The sequence below is a fragment of the Podarcis bocagei genome, assembly GCF_964188305.1.
Source record: "Podarcis bocagei genome assembly, chromosome: 12".
Classification (NCBI taxonomy): domain Eukaryota; kingdom Metazoa; phylum Chordata; class Lepidosauria; order Squamata; family Lacertidae; genus Podarcis; species Podarcis bocagei.
In genome coordinates, this window is record NC_138137.1 from 8,673,740 (window position 1) to 8,700,798 (window position 27,059).

Genomic DNA, 27,059 nt, shown 5'->3' on the forward strand with positions numbered 1-27,059 from the left:
CCAGAGTGGCTGGGGAAACCCAGCCAGATGAGTGGGGTACAAATAATATGATGATGTTGTTGTTGTTGTTGTTGTTGTTGTTGTTGTTGTTGTTGTTGTTGTTGTTATCCTTGTTTAGCCTGGCCTGACTACACTGGCTGCCAATTAGTTTCTGGGCCCAATTCAAAATGCTGGTTTTGAGCAATAAAGCCTTAAATGGATCAGGGCCACAATAGCTGAAGGACTTGTCTCCCCCCATATAAACCGTCCCGGACTCTGTGTTCATCATCTGAGGCATCTTTATCAACATCTTTATCAACGACTTGGATGATGGACTCAAGGGCATCCTGATCAAATTTGCAGATGACACCAAACTGGGAGGGGTGGCTAACACCCCAGAGGACAGGATCACACTTCAAAACAACCTTGACAGATTAGAGAACTGGGCCAAAACAAACAAGATGAATTTTAACAGGGAGAAATGTAAAGTATTGCACTTGGGCAAAAAAAATGAGAGGCACAAATGCAAGATGGGTGACACCTGGCTTGAGACCAGTACATGTGAAAAGGATCTAGGAGTCTTGGTTGACCACAAACTTGACATGAGCCAACAGTGTGACGCGGCAGCTAAAAAAGCCAATGCAATTCTGGGCTGCATCAATAGGAGTATAGCATCTAGATCAAGGGAAGTAATAGTGCCACTGTATTCTGCTCTGGTCAGACCTCACCTGGAGTACTGTGTCCAGTTCTGGGCACCACAATTCAAGAAGGACACTGACAAACTGGAACGTGTTCAGAGGAGGGCAACCAAAATGGTCAAAGGCCTGGAAACGATGCCTTATGAGGAACGGCTAAGGGAGCTGGGCATGTTTAGCCTGGAGAAGAGGAGGTTAAGGGGTGATATGATAGCCATGTTCAAATATATAAAAGGATGTCACATAGAGGAGGGAGAAAGGTTGTTTTCTGCTGCTCCAGAGAAGCGTACACGGAGCAATGGATCCAAACTACAAGAAAGAAGATTCCACCTAAACATTAGGAAGAACTTCCTGACAGTAAGAGCTGTTTGACAGTGGAATTTGCTGCCAAGGAGTGTGGTGGAGTCTCCTACTTTGGAGGTCTTTAAGCAGAGGCTTGACAACCATATGTCAGCAGTGCTCTGATGGTGTTTCCTGCTTGGCAGGGGGTTGGACTCGATGGCCCTTGTGGTCTCTTCCAACTCTATGATTCTATGATTCTATGAGGCCCTTCTTCATGTGCCTCCTCTCCATACATGAGGTCCCGAGGGTGGCAACACGAGAACGGGTCTTTTCTGGCTCCCTATTTGTGCAATTCTTTCCCCAGGGAGATAGACCTGGCACCTTCATTATATATTTTCAGGCACTAGGTGAAAACATTCTTATTCAACCAGGTCTTGGGCTGATTAATATTCTACAGCCTTTTAAACGTGTCTGTGTGAAGGGAGTGATTATTGTTTTGCTGCATTGCTGTACTTATTTACTTGTCTTGTACTTATTCACTGCTCTGAGATCTTATGATGAAGGGCGGTATCTAAATCTTATAAATAAAATAATAAATAAAATAAATTTTGAAAACCCAGTAGGAAGTTATTTCAAAAAAAAACCACATGCAAGTATAACACTCTTTGAAGATCTGGAGCTCCTCGTTCAGCACTTAGAAGCCTCCTACTGATGTTGGCATGTCTCGTTCAGGTATACCTGAATGCCATGGTTTGTTCTCTGCTACCCCAGAGAGCAGCCCTAGATCTAATGGCCTTGAGCCTCCATGCCATTGGATATCCTGCTTTATCAGTCCCTGATTGGCTGGAGGATTCAACTCTCATTCAAGCAAACGCAAGTAGAAGCCGTAGGCACATCTTCCCTGCACAACATGAGGACATTGGGGACTGGAGTTGTGCGCATGCTCCTGTCTACACTTTGACCATTCAATGTTCAAATGAATATCTGAATGTGCCTTGTGAAATCCTCTCTTACAAGTGAGCCTCACTGAATTCAGGAAAACTCAGAGTTGCAGTCTCTCTAACATCCAGAACTCTAGAGCGGAATATTAGTATTCAGCAGTAGTGCAAAGTGTGCTTCAATCTCTTTCGAAATGGCTATTTATTTCAGTCCTGTTTTTAAGATGGATGAAATGTAGCAACTACTCACCTCTCTCTCTCTCTCTCTTTGTTGATGCTGTTATCACTGGTTGTCAACCGGAGGACAGGTATCCTCAAGGGAACATATGTTCAACGAGGAACAAATATGTGTTATGTGTTACAAGATTGGTGAATAGTTGACAGTAAAACAAAGAACAATGAGTTATGCCAGAAGGAACAGGGGGAAATGAAAACAAACACTCAAGCATCAAACTGGTAGGGAATACCTGGAGGAAAAGGGATACTTAAGCAGCAGAATGTTAACAAGTAACGTTAAAATGATAGCACATCTTTATCATTACTTATATATATATAATCTGGCTGTTTTATGTTGGAGTACAATTGTGGTACCAAGATGATCAAGGGTCTGGAAACCAAGCCTGATGAGGAATGGTTGAGGGAATCAGGTATGTTTAGTCTGGAAAAGAGGAAATATGATAGCCACCTCTAAATATGTAAAGGGCTGTCATATGGAGGATGGAACAAGCTTGTTTTCTCCTGCACCTCAGGCTAGGACCCGAACCAATGCATTCAAGTTACAAGAAAGGACTAAACACCAGGAAGAATTTTCTGACGGTAAGAGCTGTTTGACAGTGGAACAGACTCCCAACAAGAGGTGGTGGACTCTTCTGCCTTGGAGATTTTAAAGCAGAGGTTGGATGGCCATCTGTCTTGGTTAATCTAGCTGAGATTACTGCATTGCAGAGGGTTGAACTAAATGAATTTCAAGGTCCCTTCCAACTGTACAATTCTATGACCCTCCCATATACTGCAGCTCCCTTCATCCCTGGCTGCGCTGGCTGGACAAATGGGAGTTGAAGTCCAACGATGTTTGAAGGCCACAAGTTTCCCATTCCTGCTATATATAAAAAAATGGAAATACATTATTTCGCTGAGCTTTTACAGTACTCCCAACTAAAATAGAACTAACTTAAACAGCTATACTCCAAGAAAGCTTGAGCTGGCAGATTATATGAAGTATATAGGATGGGTCTCAAAGCTGCAGGTATCATTAGGGGTCTTAAGAGAAGAAGTGGGAGGGCAAATAACTTTTCTAGAGCAAAACAAATCTCTATATTGAATATAAAGGAATTGATGAGGTTTTCTGTGCAATAAGGGTACGTCATTAACAGGTTAGTTCAGTGCCTGAAAACCTTCTAACCTACTTGATTATGAACCACCAGACACACAACATCTGGGTTGATATTTATCTTGTTAAATTAAACATCCACCTGGCCTCTTAATTATCAACTGTAATTGACAACTTCATCATCTCAGAGCACTATTCTGTCCATGCCGCACTGGTAGATGTAATTAGACAATAATTAATGCCTGTTTAAATGCATTATTTCCTGGAAGTTGGGCTTTCTGCACTCGTGTTAGAAAATAAGGCTGGTTTAATCAGACATCAAGTCTTGTCCTGAACAATTAAGATATGAGCCTGATGTGTTACACGTAAAGCCTTAAGGCTGCCACCCTGTATAAACTAATCTGGGAGTGAGTCTAAGTCCCATTCATCTCAATGGGACGTGCTTCTAAAGAGACATGCAGTATAAGTTATTGCCTAACCCCTTGGCGTCATAATCCCAGTCTGCTAAGCATCAGGAGGTACTTCTCAGAAGTAAATGGTCAACCCACCCTGAAGGTCCCTGTATGCAGCTGTGCCATGTGGCAAACTGCCCAAACTGGCAACTGAAGCATTTTCCTCTGGAGTGATGTATTTTCAGGCTTTGAATTAGCCCCACCCACTTACCCAGGCAGCTGAGAGGGTTTAATATTTGGGCTTCCTGCCTCTGGTGTGTTATTTGACCTAATGCCTTTGCACAACTCCCTGCTCTCCTCTGACTTAGCCCCAACAACAATCTACTAGAACCAGTGGCGTAGCGTGGGTTGTCAGCACCCGGGGCAAGGCAAGTAATTTGCGCCCCCTAACCCGTGGATTTGCGCCCCCTAACCCTAACCCCCAGATGTTGCGCCCGGTGCGGCCGGCCCCCCCTGCACCCCCCACGCTACGCCACTGACTAGAACTCAAAGCAGCTTCTGCTTCTGTCTGAGAGAGGGTTGCCATATGCCATAGCCTGTATTCAGCCCTCGTAAACAGCATCCGGGCGGAAATCACTAAAATGACTGGGAAAATCCAGGCGTATGGCAGCCCATGTTGGCAGTGTAGATTTGGGTGGATTTCATTAAAAATAGCTCAAAAAAAACCTAGTTTTTAGTTTTTGCAAAATAAATTGTGTCCCGATTTTCAGTTTTTGAAATATGGCAACCCTATCTGAGATAACTGGACTGCAAGAAGATCAACCCTATCCATTCTTAAGGAAATCAGCCCTGAGTGCTCACTGGAAGGACGGATCCTGAAGCTGAGGCTCCAATACTTTGGCCACCTCATGAGAAGAGAAGACTCCCTGGAAAAGACCCTGATGTTGGGAAAGATGGAGGGCACAAGGAGAAGGGGACAACAGAGGATGAGATGGTTGGACAGTGTTCTCGAAGCTACCAGCATGAGTTTGACCAAACTGTGGGAGGCAGTGAAAGACAGAAGTGCCAGGCGTGTTCTGGTCCATGGGGTCACAAAGAGTCGGACAAGACTAAACAACTAAACAACAACAACAAAATCTAAGATAACCTTCCCTCTGTTTGCCAACAGTTCTGTGCTGCCCTTTATTTTCATCCCCAACTTATGCATTTAATTAATAAACATCTCTCTCTCTCTTTTCTATCCAAAGCAGCTCACAAGGAAATCAAAAACTTACCATAAACACACAAGACATCACATTTCCCCCTAGAGACAATTTCACGCTACGAAATATTCATGTCTGGGAGACTGCTTCATCTAGAAATCCCCATCTCTGAGAGCAAGTTCATATCTGACAGATCACTGAGTGAGTGCGGGCACTGTCAAGCGGCAACTTGAATAAGTAATACAGATCAAGCACCATGCATCAGCTCAGTGAGAGCAGCTAATGTATTTCAAGCTGGCACACGTTTGGAAAAAGGATATAGTGCCTCGCCCCTTTGACTGCTCAACTTCAGACCTCAAGCAGTGGTCCCACGTGCAAAAATGCCTTCCTACCTACAGAAAATATACTTAACTAGGAACGTTCTTCTAGACATGCAAGGACCTCTTTGAAGGAACATTAAGTCATGTAAGTGTCGGAACTTGCGTTCAGCCGAGCTGCTCCTCCGGTCGAGTCCTCCGACAGTGATTCATGACCTGAACCTTTGGTGAGGGTCCAGGCACGTTCCCTCATTACGCAGAGTATCCAAGCAGCAGAAGAGACGAAAAAAATGAGCTACATTGCTAAGAGTTTTATTTCTAACTACGCAGACAGAAAAGAATATACATCCTCTCTCTGTGAAAGCAGAGAGGCGACTGTACAAAGAAACAGGAAACCAGTAACAACAACATCCGTCTCCCGTGAGACTTCCAACTGTCTGGAATCTCTGGAATGTAAACAGAGTCTTGTGACTCCAAAGCACTGCTCAGTAGCACAAACAGAAACCTAACGGTAAGTGCCCCAACTGCATTCTGAAGTGATGCAGGCTCTGGATGACTGAACATAAAAACCCTCTTTAAAAATCCTCCCCCCCCCCGTGTCCAATCAATGTGTGAGCAAGGCGTGGGGCTGTGCTGACTCCCTCTGCCTCCTGGCACACAACGCAAGCCCCATTCTTCCCATACCGAGTGACTGAATCCACAGGCATCATTTCTGTTGAGTCTCCACATTGGTTCTCATTTACAAATCACTGAGTGCTAAATCTTTGAGAGGAAAGATCATATGATGTTCACCAATGGTTACTCAATGGTTGTTTCTCATCCAGCCCTTACTTTTTTCAGCTGCCTAGTAGCCAATCAGCCAACTCTTTTTGCTACCCTTTCCCTCTTTAAATATTATTTCTCCAGGTGATAACGAGATACTTTAATGATGCAAGCTGAATAATGGCATGACACCCTCCTACACTATGCATGTTTAATTTGAAGTAAGCCTGGGACTTACTCCCAGGCAAATGTGCATAGGATTGACATTTTAGCCCACAAAAGCACAATATATAATTCTCTATGAATTCTTCATAGAATAAAGTCACCTAGCCACCTACACCGTGTCAAATGACTTCTCATTTATAAAAGACACTTCAATTTATGCCAGGATCCCAGTGGTTAAACAAATGAAGGGAAAACCGATAACAGATGTGAGCTTTAAGTTATCTTGTGTGCCTCAGAATAATGCACAGCCTTTGAATTATGAGTACTGCATAGCAGTGTCTAGAGAAGGTAACAAGCCTGCTGGGCAGAAAGAGGAATGAGTTCAAAAGTTCAAAACCTAACAATAATCAACATTATGATGAATAATTTCACTGTAATCAATTGGTTTTTTTCAGGACTGGATACATATTTCAGGACACATTTTTTAAAAACAGCAAAAGCCACCTCTAGAACCGGAAACCTTCATAGATAAGGACAGTACACTGAAAGTTCAACAGATATAAGGCTACAAGAGTGAAACACAATGATCTGAGGCCTGTAGGATGTGTGTGGCAGAGCCCTGAAAGCATTTGTTACCAGACAAACTACAACCATAAGTCTGAAGAGGTAATGGAAGCAAAAAACACCTGATGGATTCTTAGGGCTTGTCCTCACTCGCACTTGTCCCATTCCTAGAAAGCATGAGTCTGAGCAGTTTTCAGCTTGACCTGTGCTTTATTATTATTACAGTGGTGCCTCGCAAGACGAAAAGAATCCGTTCTGAGAGTCTCTTCGTCTAGCGGTTTTTCGTCTTGCGAAGCAAGCCCATTGACGGATTAGCGGATTAGCGCTATTAGCGGCTTTTAGCGGCTTATCAGCTTATTGGATCAGCTGATAAGTGGCTTAGTGGCTTAGAAAAAGGGGGGAGGGGGGAAACCCGCAGGAACTCGCAAGACATTTTAGTCTTGCGAAGCAAGCCCATAGGAGATTCGTTTTGCGAAGCACCTCCAAAACGGAAAACTCTTTCGTCTAGCGAGTTTTCCGTCTTGCGAGGCATTTGTCTTGCGGGGCACCACTGTATTTTCCCCCTTGCCCCTCTCCTTTCCCATTAAAAAACCTCACTCTTGTGTGCTAAATCGAAGCATCAATTGGAAAAGAATCTGAATTGCTGTTGGCTCCGACTGAGCACTAAAGAGTGGTTTTTCCCAGGAGAAAGCTGCAGGACAAGGGGAACTGTGGCGAAGTGCTTAGCAGGAAACCTTTCCAGGGGCTCTGTCACTTAAGGCTTGAGGGGATGAGTGGCTGTAGCACATGTGAACATCTTCCCTGTACATAGAAAAATAGCATGATAAGGGGAAGCAAAGTGTTTTTCAACCCTGCTGAACATGTTTCTGAAAAATGTTGTTTGCTTCAGTTTTATTTGGGAGACAACACAAATGTGCAGTGCCATCTTTTGCATGATGTGTCCCACAACAATCTCTCAAGTCTTGTGCTTTGAAAGAGGAATGGCATTCCTGGGTTTGTGTCTGGAGGCGGTTGGAGGATGGATAGCGGCTAACAGATTGAGGTTGACAAGACAGAAGTACTGCTTTGGGGGGACAGGGGGTGGGTGAGTGTGGAGGACTCCTTGGTCCTGAATGGGGTAACTGTGCCCCTGAAGGACCAGGTGCGCAGCCTGGGAGTCATTTTGGACTCACAGCTGTCCATGGAGGCACAGGTCAATTCTGTGTCCAGGGCAGCTGTTTACCAGCTCCATCTGGTACGGAGGCTGAGACCCTACCTGCCCACAGACTGTCTCGCCAGAGTGGTGCATGCTCTGGTTATCTCCCGCTTGGACTACTGCAATGCGCTCTATGTGGGGCTACCTTTGAAGGTGACCCGGAAACTACAACTAATCCAGAATGCGGCAGCTAGACTGGTGACTGGGGGCGGCCGCCGGGACCATATAACACCGGTCTTGAAAGACCTACATTGGCTCCCAGTACGTTTCCGAGCACAATTCAAAGTGTTGGTGCTGACCTTTAAAGCCCCAAATGGCCTCGGTCCAGTATACCTGAAGGAGCGTCCCCACCCCCATCATTCTGCCCAGACACTGAGATCCAGCACCGAAGGCCTTCTGGCAGTTCCCTCCCTGCGAGAAGTGAGGTTACAGGGAACCAGGCAGAGGGCCTTCTCGGTAGTGGCACCCACCCTGTGGAATGTCCTGCCATCAGATGCAAGGAAATAAACAACTATCTGACTTTTAGAAGACATCTGAAGGCAGCCCTGTTTAGGGAAGTTTTTAATGTTTGAAGTTTTATTCTGTTTTTAGTGTTCTGTTGGGAGCCGCGCAGAGTGGCTGGGGAAATAAGACTATTATGATTATTAAATGCTTCACCATAACAGGAAAGGTATTAACTGACCTTAATGCTTCGACCAATTAGTTTGGCTGCCGCTTCACTTCTTTCAGAAAAATCCTTCTTCTGAAATGAGGGCTCCTTGGGCTCTACTTTCCATACAGAAATGTGATATTTCCTGGGTGTGTTTGTGTGTGTTGATTGGCAAAGTTACACAACATTCAACTTATTATAATAATTTTTGCAGGCATTTTTATTATTCACCAAAAGTTTCTATCTCTCTCTTTTTTAAAACCTGAAATTTCCAAAACAGTGCAAGTGTATTAAAATAGAAGTGAACACACAGTCGGTAAATACAGGTGACAATGATAATAACAAGACAACATATGCTTCGGTCCAAATAAATCCATCAGAAGTTAACAATTTTACAGTTGGAGTGAAATGTTTAGCAAGTGAGTGAAAATGGTACAATGGCTTCCTTTATATTCAAACATGTGCCCCAAGGCTTTGACACTTAGCATGTCTTCTCTGCTGTGTGCTGCTACACCAAGGATTGGCCATAAATGAAGGCACAAAATCAACCTGTGAAACCTCCCCCCCCCCTTTGCAGCTTGTATGAAAGGTAAAGGTAAAGGGGCCCCTGACCATTAGGTCCAGTCGTGACTGACTCTGGGGTTGCGGCGCTCATCTCGCTTTATTGGCCAAGGGAGCCGGCATACAGCTTCCGGATCATGTGGCCAGCATGACTAAGCCACTTCTGGCGAACCAGAGAGGCACACGGAAATGCCATTTACCTTCCTGCCGGAGCGGTACCTATTGATCTACTTGCACTCTGACATGCTTTCGAACTGCTAGGTTGGCAGGAGCAGGGACAGAGCAACAGGAGCTCACCCCGTCGCGGGGATTCAAACCACCGACCTTCTGATCGTCAAGTCCTAGGCTCTGTGGTTTAACCCACAGTGCCACCCGAGTCCCTTGTATTGTATTAGTTAGCTTGTATTAGTTAAATACTAATACCTTCCCATCTGACGCTGATGTTGGGAAAGATTGATGGCACAAGGAGAAGGGGACAGCAGAGGATGAGAAGGTTGGACAGTTCTCGAAGCTACCAGTATGAGTTTGACCAAACTGCGGGAGGCAGTGGAAGACAGGAGTGCCTGGCATGCTCTGGTCCATGGGGTCACGAAGAGTCGGACACGACTAAACAACAACAACAAAAAACCTTCCCATCTAGTACAGAATGTGCAGAATTGCAATTTGGTAAAAATATGGTACTACTGAGAAGCCCATCTATAAGCAGAAAAGGCACATAGAGGATTTCTTCCTGGAACATAGCCCTTCAGTTCAAACCGCACGTGGGGACTGCAATTTACAATACTCGTTCACATAAAAATCTATGCTAAACTGCTTCTTCCTGACATGCTAGGTTTTTATGTGCAGGGCAATGATTGCTAACATGAAGTGGGGAATTCAAACCCACCAAGAGTCTGTCCGGACATGCCAGGTGATGTTTCCTGAGCATTTTAATTAGCTTCAAGTCACACTTTAAATAGAAAAACATATTCCACATTTCATTAAGGGCACTTGGAATTAGCATAGTGGTGGCAGACCAGACATTGGCTATATGGATCGAACCAGCAAAAGCGGTTCAATCTAACTACTCTTGCTAGAATTAGTTTTTTAAGAACACTTCCATGAAAAACAGAAGATGAGGACTTCCATATGAGAATGAATGCATCATGTATTTTGATGGCCGTATTCTGAAATTGTGGAATGAGGATGGAATGCTATTCTGGTGTCACAGATAGCCAACAACTGTATGTGCATCACAGAATAAACATATATAACAAAATTACTAAAACCTCCATTAATCATAGGAAAATCTAGTCTCCACCGATTTCTTGTTCAGATATGGGATTTGGAGATAATGGGTGATATGTGGTTAGACATACACTGAGCTGACTAACTGAGATCAGTGAAATTTACTTACTTGGCTGCACTCTTTTAAATGGGTCTACTCTAAGCATAAATAACATTGATATCAACCAACAATGACTTGAGTTTTCTTAATACATTTTGGAAGGGCAGGTAAAATTCCCTTTTCACTGGGATTTGTAATGGGAGTGTTGGAAGGACTTAGAAAGGTACAAACTTACAATCAAACTATAAATTGCATATTTCTTCAATTGCAGGGTAACATCTGTAAATATTTGATGTGGCACCTAGTACTTTATAGATTGCAGAATGAGCCACAAGGAAGCAAAGAACAGATCATGATTTAGCTTCCATTAGCTTAAAAACCCTGAAGTCATTAAGGTTTGATTCTTTTCTGCAAAATTTGTACTGATCTGGAACCCATAAAGCCACTCTCTACACACTTACACACACACAGTTCACACATTTGTGCTTACTTGAAAGACACTATGCCATCGCATGGCGTCTGTTTACATTACTTGTGTTAATTAAAATCAATTGATAATAATAAATATAACTGTGAAAGGTTTAAAGAACGCTGGAAGTATTTATTCTTTGATATATCTGGGTGGATACCACTGTAAAATCTGATTATTTTTTTATAACTGGAACTAAAAAGCAATCACAGTAGAATTGCAAAGAAACCAAAAGGGAGAGCCATAAAAAGGAAACATAGAAAACGGTTTGTGGCCTCTGAGCTATAAAATATCTAACAAACTCAATGCAGTGTTGGTGAATTTCCCTCCTCTCTTTTTTTCACATGGCCAAACTACCTGTGCTACTCAGTCACATGCAATTGCCAAAATGCAGCCACAAAAGCTGCAATCTATAGCAGAAGACCGGCATGGGTGGGCTTCAGACCAACCACTATAAAATATGTACAGACAGAATTAGGGTGGCCACATGGCCGATCGTACAGAGGATTGCCCTCGGTTGAAGGGCTGTCAGTCCAAGCCCTGTTTAAAAATAAAGGAACTTAAGAAGGGAGAGCGGTGTGTGTGTGTGTGTGTGTGTGTGTGTGTGTGTGTGTCTTGAAGTTGTCTGTCAACAGTTGGCACTTCGACAGCGGACTGAGCAGGCTCACAGGTCATCTGTCACAATCTTCCTTGCTATGGTGAAATGTATTTCTATTTGAGTTACTGTAATAATTTCTAAATTTGCACACACACTCTTTCTCTGAGCATGCATATATATGAACATCTCTGTCTTCTTCTATGCTCATTTTTGGCAATGCGTAAGTGGCTACCCTACATGTAATTTACACACACACACACCTTTCTGCCCTGCACAATAAAAGAGGAAGGTACTTCCACATCAGTTTTCTGCAGTAGATTGCAGCCATTTGTAAACACAAAACCAATAGCCAACAGATCACAGATAAACTACACATAGCTGAAGATTTGTGTTTCTTCATCCTTAGATATAATCAATAATCCAGCCAAATTCTAGTTTTTGAGGGAGGGGTGCTGAAATAACCTGGTGCCCTGCGGATATTTTGGACTATCCATCCCTGGCTATTGATATTAGGCAATGTGAGGTGGTCAGCTCAAGGAGCTAATTTTGGGTGCCACAGAAGGGCAGCACGTTGTCCATGTTTTAATTAATTGTTGCTGTTGTTTTTGCAGAGACCTTGTTTTGGCCTTTGGGGACAAATTCTGAAGATTTGCAGAGAAAGTGCAGAAAACAGAATGCAAACATTTCTGTGCTTGATTGTTACTTTTTATGATACATTGGCTAATAATATTAATAATATTTCAACAAGTCTCTCAGCTTGTGAAAATAAGCAGACATGTGGAACCAAATCCTCTCCTGGCACATAAACAATCAAATCAGTAGGATCCCACCAGGATAAAATTTGATCTAATTCTTACATATAATAGTGCAACTGAAGGCCATTCTTTAATATACCAATTTAATTTGTCAATATTAATATTTGTCCATTAACAAGACCAGCTGGTGGTTAGAAGGGGCAGTCTGTGGTATTGCATAGCTGCTTCTTTTAATGTGCTGAGGTATAACTTTGCAATATTGAAGCAGTCTTATTTTACTTCCTGGGTCGCTTAGCAAAGCCCTTCCATAGCAGGCTGATTTTGAAGCAATGGTTTATTCCACATTAAAAACTATATTTGTTGTCTGTTCAGGAATTCATGTTACAATCACTGAGAAAACCTTCAAACTGTACAAAAAAAATATTGCAACGGCAAATAAATATTCCTGTGGTTTTGTGTGAGTTTTCTTTGGGAACTATCATGGTTTTAATTTCCTCCTCATGTCTATGGTTTGTTAGTATATGCAAATAATCAAGGAGACGCCATGTAACTGGATGCTGGAGGTGCTCTTAATCTTTTTAAACTTATTATTAATGTCACAATGTTTGCCTGCATTATCGGTGATATAAAGTGAAAGCTCACAAACCGAAAGACTGGGCTGGTGGAAATTAGCAGCAATACAAAGAGTTAAAGCTGAATTGGAGCAATTTGTGTCTTCTGTGGATTGCTGTTTGCTCTGATTGAGCTTTAAAGAGCAGGGAAAGCTCTGGAGCAAAAAATTGTGGGTGGAATAAGGACTCCACATGCTTCTTACAAGTGGAATGAGAGGCATGACGGCCACTGATATGCAAAGAGCACGTTCAAGCTAGTCTTGCTCCTGAGTCATAAGGCCAGGATGCCACCTTGCGGTACACTGTAAAAGTACCACAGTTGAACTCGTAGCCATTTGCACATTCTTTGTAACATCCAAAGAGGTCGCCAGACACAGCCTGCATTTCCCTTCAGACAGTACAAAGAAGCTGCAACCAACTGAATGTGCATGACTACGTGGTTAGCTATGTAAAACCCAACGCATGTTTCAACTGAAGAGCTAATTTGGAAGTGCCATTGTGAAATAGTACAGACCTCAGAGGCAGAGAATATACCCGGCATGGAAAAAGCCACAGGTTCATAAGATCACAGCTGTCAAGCTCCAGCGCAAAGAACTCAGGTAGGAGGAATTGGAAAGAACCCCACCGGCCTTCTTGGTAAGTCACTCCTAGAACTTGCTGGAGTAGATGAGCTATGGTCAGCCTCATGTGTTTGGCAGTGCCACCTCGGCCAAACATAGCAAGGCATTCAGAAAGTCATGGCTGTTACTTGAAAACTGGCCTACTCTTCCACGTGGTTCTATAAAACTCTGAAATTTACACTGTATAGATATGTGTATATTGTTTCAGGCAATCTCGTTCCCAAATGACATTAAGACAGTACAACCCCAAAGTGAGGACTGAGCTATTCCCAACAGTCACTTAAGAATTCACCATTCTAATCCATTAGGATGGAGCTGCAAGAAAACATGTTAAAGAATCATTACCAAAGAGAAGATTTTTGTTTTACCAAGAAAGGCACATATCCCATCTTAATGTAACGTGTGATTGCTTTAAACATTATGAGAGATGAATTCATGCGCTAAACATAAATACCTGTTTTCTTGTGCTGAACACCACTACCTGCTATTGTAATTTGTCAACAAACCTGATGAAAATTTCTATTGCCAGTGTATGCCCAATCTTAATCTACCCTTATTTACATAGAGGGACATGCAGCAAATTCTGCTAACGAAACCTTACTGATAACCAGTGAGGTCCAATGTGTAAACTGCTGGACTTTCAATATAAATCTCAGCTGAACCATGGGAATATTTCTTTATCTAAGTATAGGTTTCTGATCTGACCTTGGACAGCAGTCACAAAAACAAAAGATAGGTGGTAACAGGGACAGATAAACAATCATAAAATAACCAGGCATTAGATAATGGGAGTTTCTTTTGTTTATATTTCTAAGATCTTGACTCCTCAGTTCCTTCCCATTGACAAAGGACTACATATCAGTGAAGTCAGCGTAGCCAAAGGAAGACATTCATTGCTGCTTTCTTCAGTGCAATATGCCCTACGAACAAGGGTACATAGAAGCCGAAATGAGTGACAGTTCCTGTCATTTGGTTGCAAGGAATAGTTTGCCATCTATAAAGCATGCCACACATCGAGAGGGGGGAGCAAAGTGATTTTTGATAGACATGCAGCCCAATCATTTAGGCTGCAGTCCTAGAACCAGGCAGCTGGCAGTAATCCCCATTGAACTCCACGGGATGTCTGGGTCAGGGCTGGCTCAGCCATGAGGCAGACTGGGGCAGCTGCCCATCCCTGCCACTAGAGAAGGGAGGAGAAGCAGCAGCTTCCAGCAAGATCTTGCAAGATCTCATGGAACTTACATGCAATCTCGCAAGAAGTCGGCTAGTTCTTGCGAGATTTGCCAGAAGCTGCCGCCCTGCAACCCCAGTAAGTGAGGTTTGGGCAGAGGGGCAGTGGAGCGGGCACAGCACCTCCCCGTTTTGCCTAAAGTGGTGAAATGTTCTGAGTAGACATGTACAGAATTGTACTGTTACAGCATCCATTTGAGGAACATAGGAATCAGACCATTGGTCCATCTGACTAATCTTCAATGAACAGAAGCAGCTTTCCAAAGTTTCGGACAAGGGCACTCCTGGCAATTACTGAACCTAGGATTTTAGGCATGCGGGACAGATGTTCTGCAACTGAGCATCTTTGCCCTTCCCCATACTCTGCCATTAAATACTGTTTCTTTACATCCTTCAACCCATGCCTTCTTTTCCCATGACCTCTGATTTTCCTTCATCTTTGTTCTAGACAGAGGATGGTACATTAAAAAATAAAAAATAGATCAACCATTTAGGGGGAGGAAATTGCAAAAAAGAAGAAAAACATTTCTTATTTTATTCTAAATGGATTTTCTGAATTTGTCAACCTGAATCCTGCCCTTACACGTCAGGCAGGCTCCATATTCAACCCTCTTATACTAAGCACAGCTCAGAAGCTGTCGACAAAGTTTCAGAATGCCTCCTGTCTGTGCTGCCTGCCTGAGACTGCAAAACCAGGAGGGGCTGTATTCAGTTTGGTGCATCACTCGCTACCCAAGCCATGCTTGAAGGGCAAAGAAATGGTATCACTCAAGTCCTACCTAAAAACACTGCCGAGGGGTTGTTCTGGAAACTGTAAAAGTGCTGCTTCTTATTTTAGAAAAGGGTCTCCTAGGGAAGGATGGCGTGACATATCTGCATCCAAGTGGGAAGGGAGATTTAAAAGGGCAGTGTATTTTTCAAAACAAAACCAGAATGTGACATACTTTATAGACAGATCCCTGAAAAGCAGAATCACACACACACACAAAATCCAATGTGAGCAGCATTTATGGTTCTCTAGCTCCCAATTCAAATATTTTCCTTCCCTCTCCCCCCCCCACCTTTTTAATGAAAGGATTTTGGCTTAGTGCCACTGAAGGCTTTATATACAACATCACCAAGGCTAGTGGATTGCGTCCGAAGGGTGTTTCATCTCGTTTCATCTGCTTGCCTCTTCTGCACTGAAGTTCAAATGTACAGTATGGATGATATATGCATGTCCAAGACTTCAGCTGGATATCAGTGCTTTAAGCTGCGGTCCTATACCCGCTTACCTGGAGGGAAGTCCCATTGAATTCAATGGGACTTACTTGTAAGTAGACGTGTACAAGACTGCACTGTTAGTGAACTATATATATATATAAAGCTATTCAATAGAAAACATAAAACATTGATACAAATATATAAAAAGTCAAAATCAGTATAAAAAGCTTATATTTATAAAAAATACTTTTTTAAGGCAACAGTCTTCCCCTGAGGGTATATACCACAAGTGTTGGATTCATAAATATTGTTCTGCACTGCAGCTCCGTTATCAAGGTTCATCTCTTCCAGAAAGTACAAATTGCTCCAGTCACCTGACATGCCTGCAGTGGTTGCCTCAGGATACATTCCCTAGCTTAAGATGATGATGAACAACAGGGCCTCCGAAAAATCTGGAGAAGATTCCTTCTTCCACATATGGAAGATACAAGAGCAGGATCAATAGGGTAGCGAGTGTGTATCACATGAATGGCTTTCAAGGTTCCCCTCCAGAAGTTTACTGACTTTTCTGCACCCAGTCCCAGCTGTCTTCGTTCTCTTGCCTGTTCTTCTCAGCCTCAATGATCTCTTTGTATTTTCTGCGGAAGAAGCCCATCTGCAAGTGAAAAAGAAATCTTTGTGAAGAGTGCATTTCTGATATACACGCATCGCAATTTGCAAAGTCCTTAAGATGAATTTTTTTTGGACTGGTGTTCCAGTAACTTGAAGGGGATTTGAGGGAGGATTGGATGCTACAATACATGCATGGGAGCAGATATCTGGGTTGGTGTTTGGTCTGAGGGATCCACAGTATCTATTTTCCCCTTCAGCCTTCCGCCTCTGTCCCAGAAAGCGGTCTGTGGACAAACGGTGGCTCCCTCAGCCTGAAAAGCAAGATGAGCGCAGCACCCTATAGGTGCCTTTCACTGGACCAAACCGTCCGGGGCGCTTTAAAGGTAAAAGGACCCCTGACCAAACTGCTGCTCATTGCCCTTTTAATTTCACATGCATGTGCAAATAAGATATATATGGTCATTGTGTTTGCGTGTGTGTTGGTGGTGTTCGGGGGGGGGGAATTGGGTGGTTGTGGTCGCTAGCGTGAAAAGTGGCGGAAGGGGTTGGCAACAACAGTAGTATCGGGACAATAGTCGGTACAGCAACAAGAAGAACAATTGTTTCTTTCCCTGTGAGCAGGTTGTATATTAAGATCTGAAAGCTGAATTCAGGCGCTCTGTACTTACAGCTAATCCTTAGAGTTCTGAGGCCAGCAAGGACTCTCCTCCCTGGAAGAGAGGGGAGTGGTTGTGGGCGGGAGACCAAGCTCCGCCCCTGGTAGGGGCATTAGCCCCCTCCCCTCCTTACCTGGATGGCGCCCACGCCCACCGGAGGCAGCCAACCAGGTGCCTCCGGGGGGCGTGTGTAGCAGGTTAATGCTGTGGTGCCAGCTCCGCCTCCTCCTCATTCGTCGTCGTCCCTCAGCGAGTCACCCACCCTCCACTCCCATTTAGCTCAGGGTCTAGGTTTTTGTCCTTGCTATGGACCTTAGGTTGGTTGCCCTGGTTGGCTGGGGGGCCTGGTAGGAATTTTTCCATTTGGCATTAGGCTTTTTGGTTTTTTCGCCTACCTCGTAGCAATCGTCACAACTTTTGTGGTATTGGTGGGTAGGTTAGGCATTGGATTCATGTGTTGTGCTGTGTCAAGGGCTAGGTGTGGCCATCGCCTATGCTATCTACCGTGGGTTATTCCGTTAAAGGAATCTGGCGGTCGTGTATTCCGTCCGATGCCTGCTTGGCGGGAGGCCATGGCACGACCCTCGGTGACATCAGGGGGTGAGCCTATAGTTGGATGAGCATCAACAGGCCCCACCTACTGTTGAATAAACCCACCACCTATAGTCATCCAGTGCCTAAGCCAATACCTTTTCACTGCTGTAATCAATAAAGTTGTGGCCTTTTCTTGCCCCTTAACCTTATATCACGTGTCCTTGTGTATTTATTTCACATAGCGGGGTCGGGCCCTCGATCCACAAGTAATTGGTTAGCAAGAGGCTTACCTGCCACACCACAATGCACAATTCCACCAAGTTGCTGCTAAACACAACTCCCTCAGCCATGAATCGTACTAGACCAGTCACCATCTCCCAACCTAATGTATGTTACAGAGTTGCTGTGAGGATAAATTGGGTGAGGTAAGTCCATGAAATATACTCGGAGTTGAGAGTGGATTCCATGCTCTTTATTCAGCTCATAGTGGTGAGGAGGAATGAATGTTCCCCCAAAATATCTGCTTTATATACATTATTTACACAGTGGGCTGCACATGATAGTCTAATTCCGGGAATCTCCTGTAGGCGAATCAGGTTGTGGATTCACTTCCACCTGGAGCTGGATTGGGTGGCTCCTGTGGACCAATCATACTGCTGCATTCTGAATCCTATTGTTCCAGGACCAATGAAACTGCTGCATTTAGGATCCTATTCAACTCAGTACATAACAGTCCACTTATATCTCTTGGTGCAGCAGCACAGCTGGATAGAAAAGGCTTCACTGGGACCGTGATGGTGACTGGAATTCAAACGGCAGTGCCCTTCCTGATAGGCGACATAAGCCTATCAGGAGCTGGATCTTAGCCTGCACCCTGCATTGGCGAATGGGGATGCAGCCTGGGATGTGGGCTGTGCCAGGGGGCGGAGCCAATGGAGCCAACTGTGGGCTTCCTTTGGATCTGCCCCCTGCCCATTTAAGCAGCCAGCACCTGGGACACAGCCTGTTTGTTCCTGCACCGGGTTTTTTCCCATCCCACCCACCCTCAGTTTACACTAATAGGCAATGATTTTGCTGTGGCTATGGTGGTCACCGTTCTTTACGGGGCCGGGTAAGAATTTGCCCCCCGGGATAGTTGGCTCTTACCCAGTGGTTTTGCCTACCTCATAGCAATTTGTCACAACTGGTTGAGCATTGGGGCAATCCCTTGTTTTGGATGGAGGGGAGGTTGTAGTCTCCTCCAAACACTGGGGTATCCCGTTAAAGGGATCCGGGCGGAGTGGCCATGTCCACATGCCGAGGGGGACCAGGGCCGAAGGCACTCCCCCAGACAGCATTCCCTGTGGGGGTCACCCTATTCGATGTAAGTCTTAGGAACCCTTGCCTTGGTCCAGTATATCTGAAGGAGCATCTCCACCCCCATCGTTCTACCCGGACACTGAGGTCCAGCTCCAAGGGCCTTCTGGCAGTTCCCTCACTGCGAGAAGCCAAGTTACAGGGAACCAGGCAGAGGGCCTTCTCGGTAGTGGCGCCCTCCCTGTGGAATGCCCTCCCACCAGATGTCAAAGAGAACAACTACCAGGCTTTTAGAAGACATCTGAAGGCAGCCCTGTTTCGGGAAGCTTTTAATGTTTGATGTATTATAGTATTTTAATATTCTTTTGGAAGCCGCCCAGAGTGTCTGGGGAAGCCCAGCCAGATGGGTGGGGTATAAATAATAAATTATTATTATTATTATTATTGCCTGGATTGACTATGCATCACTTCCGGCAGGTGGGACGGAAGTATCTAGATTGCCCCATGCCCAAGCCAAACCTCTTGCATCTGTATTCAATAAAGTTGTGGCTTGTTTTGACCCCAAACCCAGTCTTATTGGTCTCTTGTTTATATGGGTTGGGGTATGGGAAGTCCGATGCCTTGTCCTGCAGAACATATATACCACCTTGTGCCCACCTTTCTTCTGAAGAAACAAACAAATGCATAGAAACGAGAGGAGTTTCTCCTGACACACACACACACACACACACACACACACACACACACACACAGCTCAGTCCAGAAATCAACCTGAGTTGAGAGGCACTCCTATTAGCGGAGGCTTCTCTTGTCAGCGGTTCAAACCAAATTTCCCCTGAAAGTTGCATTTGGAGACGTTTAAAAAACCACTGAGAAATGTTGCTAATCTGACAGATTCTTCCCCTTCAAGTTCTTCATGATGTTTCCACATTCTCACTGACTCCTCACATTTTGCTTTAGGATACATTTGGCAACAATGCTTAAAAGTGAGTATGGGGAAAACGGGGAGATGTCACTACTCACATTGGAATTTATTTATTTTTTTTACACTTCCCTTAGAGATTCTTGCAGATCTTTCACCTCAACAGGACCTTCCAAAATGAGGCCCATTTTCATTTTAGGAAAAAATTCAAGAGCACTTCTGATTTTAGAAGAGTGATGTTGAAACTACTTGTATCTAATGATCCCCTGTAGCAGGTTTCCTCAACCTCGGCTCTCCACATGCTTTTGGCCTCCAACACCCATGAACCCTAGCTAGCAGGACCAGCGGTCAGGGATGATGGGATTTGTAGTCTCAAAACATCTGGAGAGCCGAGGTTGAGGAAGCCTGCCCTATAGCTAACAAGATTTATACTTCGCACGTGACAGTAATTTGGGGTGAACTGTCCAGGAGGGAAGCACACTTATATGACCATAGGCTTGTGAGTGCAAACACCAGAAACTTCTCCTGCCCAATGGGAGCTACATAAGAACACATTTTTTGGTGCCTTCTCTTTCTACTGGGAAATCATATCTGCTGCCTTTAAGGGAATTTCAAACCCTTCTGTTCAAAGAAGAAGGTTGCGGAGTTGCCATTTTTGCTGGCCATTTAATATTAATCAGTAGTTTTACAAGTCCCCACCCCTGACTGAAACAATTTGATTTGCATGAACATTTTGAGTCTCCTCTTCCTGACTGGGATTTTTATGTCCTTCCCATAAACAAAAATGATTGCAATAAAGAGGTTTGGGTAACCGTTCAGGAGTAATTACTCAAACATAGCAGCATGCCATTGCGATCATTAAGTCAATATTTTGTTCATTGTAATTAAACATTTATGTTATTCCTACTGTTTTAAACCTGCTCTCACCCTCCTGCAGGGTGTGATGTTTTCGCCTGCCTCCATCAGTCAGATGTTATTACCCTCTTCCCCAACACGGAACATATTTAAAATGCCTTTGTACATTAGATTTGATCCAGCTACGGTTCTATGAAACATGACTTTGAAACTGAAAACCTTTTATCAAATTAAATACTGAGCAAAAGTCCAGAATTCCCTTGTCTGTGACCTGTTTCGGCTCTTTTCAATATGATGCTGGGCATTTAGGAAGAGGTTATCTATATGGTGTTCCCGGCACCAGTGGCTGCTTTAAACTAAGGAACATGATGTAGGAACATGATGTAGGGATGGCTACCAACTTAGGTAGCTGGGAGACACAAGGGGAGGGGGAGAGATGCTGTTGTGCTTTTGGACTCACCACTGGGAGAAGAGCATACTGGATTAAATGGAAAACTACAATGTCAGAGAGAAGGTTTCTGGCTTCCAGTTCTCCCTAAAGTGTGTGTGTAGGGAATGTAGGGGTGCACACTTCCCACCTTGAATCAAATCTATGCTTCCAGATGCCAGAAGAAAGCTGCAGAGATAGTGCAGGATAGTGCGCACCCCGGAAATGATCTCTTTCAGCTTCTGCCTTCTGGAAGAAGGTCCAGGGTTATAAAGACGAGGACTAGCCTCCTGAGAAACAGTTTCCATCCAAATGCGATTTTGGTTTTAAACTCAGTCTAAGGTAGTCTCTATGGGAGTATATTGTATTTAATTATGGGGTATCAGAGTTTTTAGGGGGCTAACCAGGCTGGGATAGCTGGGACAGCAGGCTTGTTGGTTTTTGAATGTCTGGTGTAGATTTTTTCAATTTCGTTGTTCTGTATGGGACAATGACACTAAAGATTATCGTACTGTAGGGAATTCCCACCCACCCTCACAGGGAAATTAATCATGAAGTTCTCTACTTGCCGTCTAAAGTGTCACCCTATACATCAGGGCTGCATAGACATCAGGTGTGCAGGATTAAAATAGACTCCAGAGAACCAAGTACAGAAGGCACACGGTTAAAGAATTCAGAGCCCAGGAATTGAATACCAGGACTGAAATGAGCTCACAGTCTGTAGCTATTATGCCCCCACATGACTTTCTTCATTTCAGCAGTATGGGTTTTTTTGGGTGGGGGCAGTTGTCTGCCATGATGTTGTTACTGTTGTAAAGAAAGCGTGAGTCAGAAAACTTTGCTGACCTACTTCAAGGACAGCTCAATTGGTTGGAGGGTGGTGCTGGTAATACCAAGGTCGCAGGTTCTATCCCCACATGGGAAAGCTGCATATTCAAGCACTGGAGGGGTTGGACTAGATGATCCTCAGGGTCCCTTCTAACACTACGATTCTAAGTCACTCAGAGATCTCTACAAGTAGATTCTGATTAAGGCTGGCTCTACCATTAGGCAAAGGGACGTGGGTGGCGCTGTGGGTTAAACCACAGAGCCTAGGGCTTGCCGATCAGAAGGTCGGCGGTTTGAATCTCCGCGACAGGGTGAGCTCCCGTTGCTCGGTCCCTGCTCCTGCCAACCTAGCAGTTCAAAAGCACGTCAAAGTGCAAGTAGATAAATAGGTACCGCTCCAGCGGGAAGGGAAACGGAGTTTCCGTGCGCTGCTCTGGTTTGCCAGAAGCGGCTTAGTCATGCTGGCCACATGACCCGGAAGCTGTACGCCGGCTCCCTCGGCCAATAAAGCAAGATGAGCGCTGCAATCCCAGAGTCGGCCACGACTGGACCTAACGGTCAGGGGTCCCTTTACCTTTACCTTACCATTAGGCAGAGTGAGGCATCACCCTTAGCTACAGACTTCTGAATAAGGAACAGTGTGGACACCATCTTGAAGTTTGCCTCAAGGTGCAAAATGTCTTGGGCAGGCCCTGATCCTGATGCACCTCCTGCCAAGTCATGTTAGATAAGCCTACTCAGGAGTAAGCACCACTGAGTACAATGGAACTTAGTCCCAGGAAGGGATGTCAGACAATTCTGATGAAAACAAAACAGCGTGGAGACTGCCCATAGTCACTCATTCGTCTGATGTCTGGAACAGAAGTCAATCCAGTGAATACATTTGGTATTCGCTGTTGTTGCTCTCAGTTCTCAAATTATACATTACACCTGTCAATGCACACACACACACCGAGTGAGAGACTTGCATTGCATTTAACTCTGTATTGAAATGAATGGGGTGGAATAATGTAACAATATAATTTATATGAGTTACATAATTAATTACTTAAGCTAAGTGAGTTTGCAACAGGGATGAATAGCGCAGTTTGGGGCAGAAGAGAAATTGCAGGGGAAGAGAAACAGGGCTGCGTATGATGGGTACAACGCAGAATGGAAAACAATGCCTTCTTACATCCCTACTCCCAGGTAAGCGTGTACAGGATTGCAAGACTGTGCATATTGGGAATATCGTTATTACATAGTTACTTTTCAAAGTACTGAAAGACTTCAACTATTGAATAACACAATTGCCATATTACTTGCGTTCCTAAAATATGCAAAGGCATTTGATTTATTGTCCTTTAAAACTGCTTGCGGAGCCCTAAAGGTGCCTGTTCTTCACGCAAACCGCATACTTTGAACATTAAAATCTACACTTGTAGAAGTTATGATCAAAATTACAGAAATGCATTTTAATTTCCTCCAGGGCCAAACAAGCAAGAGCAGACTATTTCCTACTGTTCTTTTAATAAAAAAAATGTCTCTTTGCAAAACATCTGCTTCAGGAATTATCTTTAAAAGTTTGTTGCAACAATTTCAGGCGCTTGTATTATTTCACAACTGGATCAAGAATATGTGCGCAGGGCTTCCCACAAGCATTAAAATGAGCTGGAAAAGTTAATAAATATTAATGAAGCATGAAACCGAGAATCTACAGGTGATCCTGCTAGGAAACCAAAGATTTGCTGCAATCTCTGCTGCTGTTGACTTTGCTGTAATCTCTGTTAAGTGCTCTGAAACCAGGCCAGAACAGAAGGAGATCAGCAGAGATAAGGCACTCTCATATATGCATTTGATTGAAACAAAATTCTTTAAAGTGAGCATGTGTGCTTTACCATTTACAACTAACGCACAAAATAAAGGGGCAGCTCCAATATTTGTCCTGTGATCCATTCACAACATGCAGATTCCAAAAGATAATGAAAAATTGCACAGCCCAAGAAAAAGCAAGAATCTTGATAGCATAGGGAATCTCCTTTCTTTTAACTTGAAGCCTTTGGTTCGAGTCTTACCCTCCAGAGCAGGAGAAAACAATATAATTAATGGATGGAGATCTGGGCTTGTGGATTCCTAACCTTCTGCCCCTTGTTCATATAACATCTGAAAAGGGCTCGAATCAGTAAAAGATAAGACGATCAAGGCTGATTAATTAATGATGGTCAAGAAAGGGTCTCTCTTCTCCAGTGGTAATTTGGGTGGCAGAAACTATGTGTGGGATGTATCTTGTTTTAGGGGTGCTCCTAGCTTATTTTTGTAGGTTTCAGGGATGGAACAGCAGAGATACAGCAGTGTCCTTCCTTGAGAATGGCCCAGCGGGAATGCAATGTCTCTCCCCCCCCCCGAAGCTTTTCTGATTAATTAAAAACGACTGGCCCCACCTGAGATGACTAAACATGGGGCAAGGGGCCAGCATTGATCCTATTAGCATTGAATATATTTTGGCTCTGTTGTTTTGGGTGAGCATAAAGACAAAACAAAGAGATCAATATGCAGGATATAAAGAAGACAGTGTTTTTTGGGAAGCAGGGTCAAAAAGATAAAGGGAAAGCAATTTTGGGGAGAAAAAGCATCAGATCAACAGCAAGAACAAAGACTGCTTTTTTGGCTGTTTGTTCCCCCACCGCCAAAAAGTGTGTGTGTATCTCACCATGCACCTATTAAATATTTCTAGAGAGATTTCCATTTCACCAGTAATCAACACTGTACATTTGGGATGTTTAATTGCAAAAGTAAGAGCATCTATTACAAAATGGGTTGCATTTTAGCTCACATTCCAGAACAGGCACCATTCACTGTTTCAAAGTACTGCCTAACAGGTATTCTAACTGCTTCCTGGCTTGCAAGTACATACAGTGGTGCCCCGCAAGACGAATGCCTCGCAAGACGGAAAACTCGCTAGACAAAAGAGTTTTCCGTTTTGGAGGTGCTTCGCAAAACGAATCTCCTATGGGCTTGCTTCGCAAGACGAAAATGTCTTGTGAGTTCCTGCTGGGTTTTTTCCCTTCCGCCCCTTTTTCTAAGCCGCTAAGCCGCTTATCAGCTAAGCCGATAAGCCGCTAAAAGCCGCTAATAGCGCTAATCCGCTAATCCGTCAATGGGCTTGCTTCGCAAGACGAAAAAACCGCTAGACAAAGGGAATCACAGAACGGATTCTTTTCGTCTTGCGAGGCACCACTGTACCTCTCTAACTCAGTCTTAGCTCAGCTCAGCTTGTTAGTGTTTATACTTTGTCTTCATTTATGAGTTAGCAGTTATTAGTTATTATAATTTCTCCCCGTCTAAGCACTGGACAATTTGCCAATGCTTATTTCTATTCCAGGTGAAAGTGGCGGTCAGGCTTGTCACTGTAAAAAGTGCACTACTTCTGAATATCCCCCATTTGATGCAATTAGCTTGATTGTACAAAAAGTCACTACTCCCATATTCACAACATGCAATCTGTGTTAAGTGTTTGGCAACGGTTCAAAAACCTGTTGCTTTATTCTGGATAATTCTTTCCATCTGCAGATTATTGCTCTATGAAAGGAAAATAATGAGTGTTAGTTGCCTCTGAACCACCAATCAATGTCAAGAAATAAGCAGGGGGAAATCAAAATAAAATTTGCAAATAAAAAATTATTAATAAAAAAGAAATCAACAGGATGGGCGGGGCAGGGGGGAAGAGATTTGGACCGACTTCCAGGAAAATGAGCATTATAACCTGAAAATGAGCATTATAAACTGGGATAGAATTTTCTGAAAATCACAATGTCATATTTTTCTGCACTGATCTTTCTTTCCCTACTGTGACCTTTTATGATATTTCCTATTCATTTTTCTTTTATTCAAATATTAGACGTGTGCAAGAAAATGAAGTCAAAAGCATTCTTCAATGCTACAAAAATGTTGCAGTACTATAACAATACATTTTAACTAGTTTTCACCACTACAGCTATTTTTTAACTATTACTATTATTATTACTAATTACATTTCTATACTGCCCTTCATCCTAGGACCACAGGGCAGTTTACAATATCAAAACAGAAAAAATATATAGCATAGTAAAAATAAACATAACCCCCACCAAAGGAAGATTAAAAGGCCATCAATTGTTTAATTATATCAATTGCTTCCAAGCCTGCCTTTTTAATTTTTTGTCATTTAATCTAGTTTGTGCCATAAGCTTTTTCGTCATTCACAAATCCTCTTTAAAATTCATACATACAGTAGAACATGAGACATTCTTCCAAATCTAGACATGTTTTTCCTCTGAAACTGTCATCAACATATCTCGTTTCCATTCTACCCGACCACTGTGCCCTGATGATTCCAAATCAGTTATGATCTCATATATACTACTCAGAGTACCTTTAACCTGATTATCAGATGCAATTGATAACTCAAACTTTGTTGGTTCTCTTAGTGAACTGAATGTCCTTATGTGTGTGTAGAAGATACATATGTTTGCATATGACTGTGCATACAGTTAGGCGCTCCATCCCTAATACCATGCTATGCTTTGTGTTGTACAGAAACAAAGCCAAGGGAAAATCTATCCCCTGGCTTCAACGTAGCATGGTGGTCACTTTCCATGCTTCAGGGAAGCAGCAAAAGTCACCTGACGACTTCTGCTAACAATTCCCCATGGTTCCCAGTGAAAATTGAAAAGCAGAACTGAACATTGTCGCCACATAGTACTAGAAATGTAACTGAGCCCTAGCAGAAATGGCACTAAGGCGAAGTTTGAATGCAAAAGTCAATTCCCAGATCCTTTAGCTAAGCAAAATCAACATCATCCAGTATAGTTACACTGCCATCTACTGCATTCTTTAAATATAACTTTTTAGAGGTGGTAAAAATTGCATTTCTGTTTGAAGCATAACTAAAGGGAAGATGGGGATTAATTTGCAGGCATTTTAAAGGCAGAAAATAATGCAATAACTAAAATGCAGATTCTAGTCTTTGAAATCTCTCTCTCCCTTCCTTACAAAAATAGATGTCTCAAACCCAAAATAGGCGGTTGGGACTAAACAGCAATTAATCACCACAACAAGAACAGGCAA

At 43.5% G+C, this 27,059-nt stretch overlaps 1 protein-coding gene across 1 annotated transcript in view; it reads right to left on the bottom strand.

The window, feature by feature from the left end:
* Positions 1–13,608: 13,608 nt before the first annotated feature.
* The window catches only part of ITGA9 (integrin subunit alpha 9), a 250,926-nt gene continuing 237,475 nt past the window's right edge, over positions 13,609–27,059 (bottom strand). Inside the window, exon 28 of the mRNA XM_081165107.1 lies at positions 13,609–16,499. Within this exon, the coding sequence (XP_081021233.1) occupies positions 16,401–16,499 (99 nt within the window). The 3' untranslated portion in view covers positions 13,609–16,400. The remainder of the gene's footprint in view (positions 16,500–27,059) is intronic.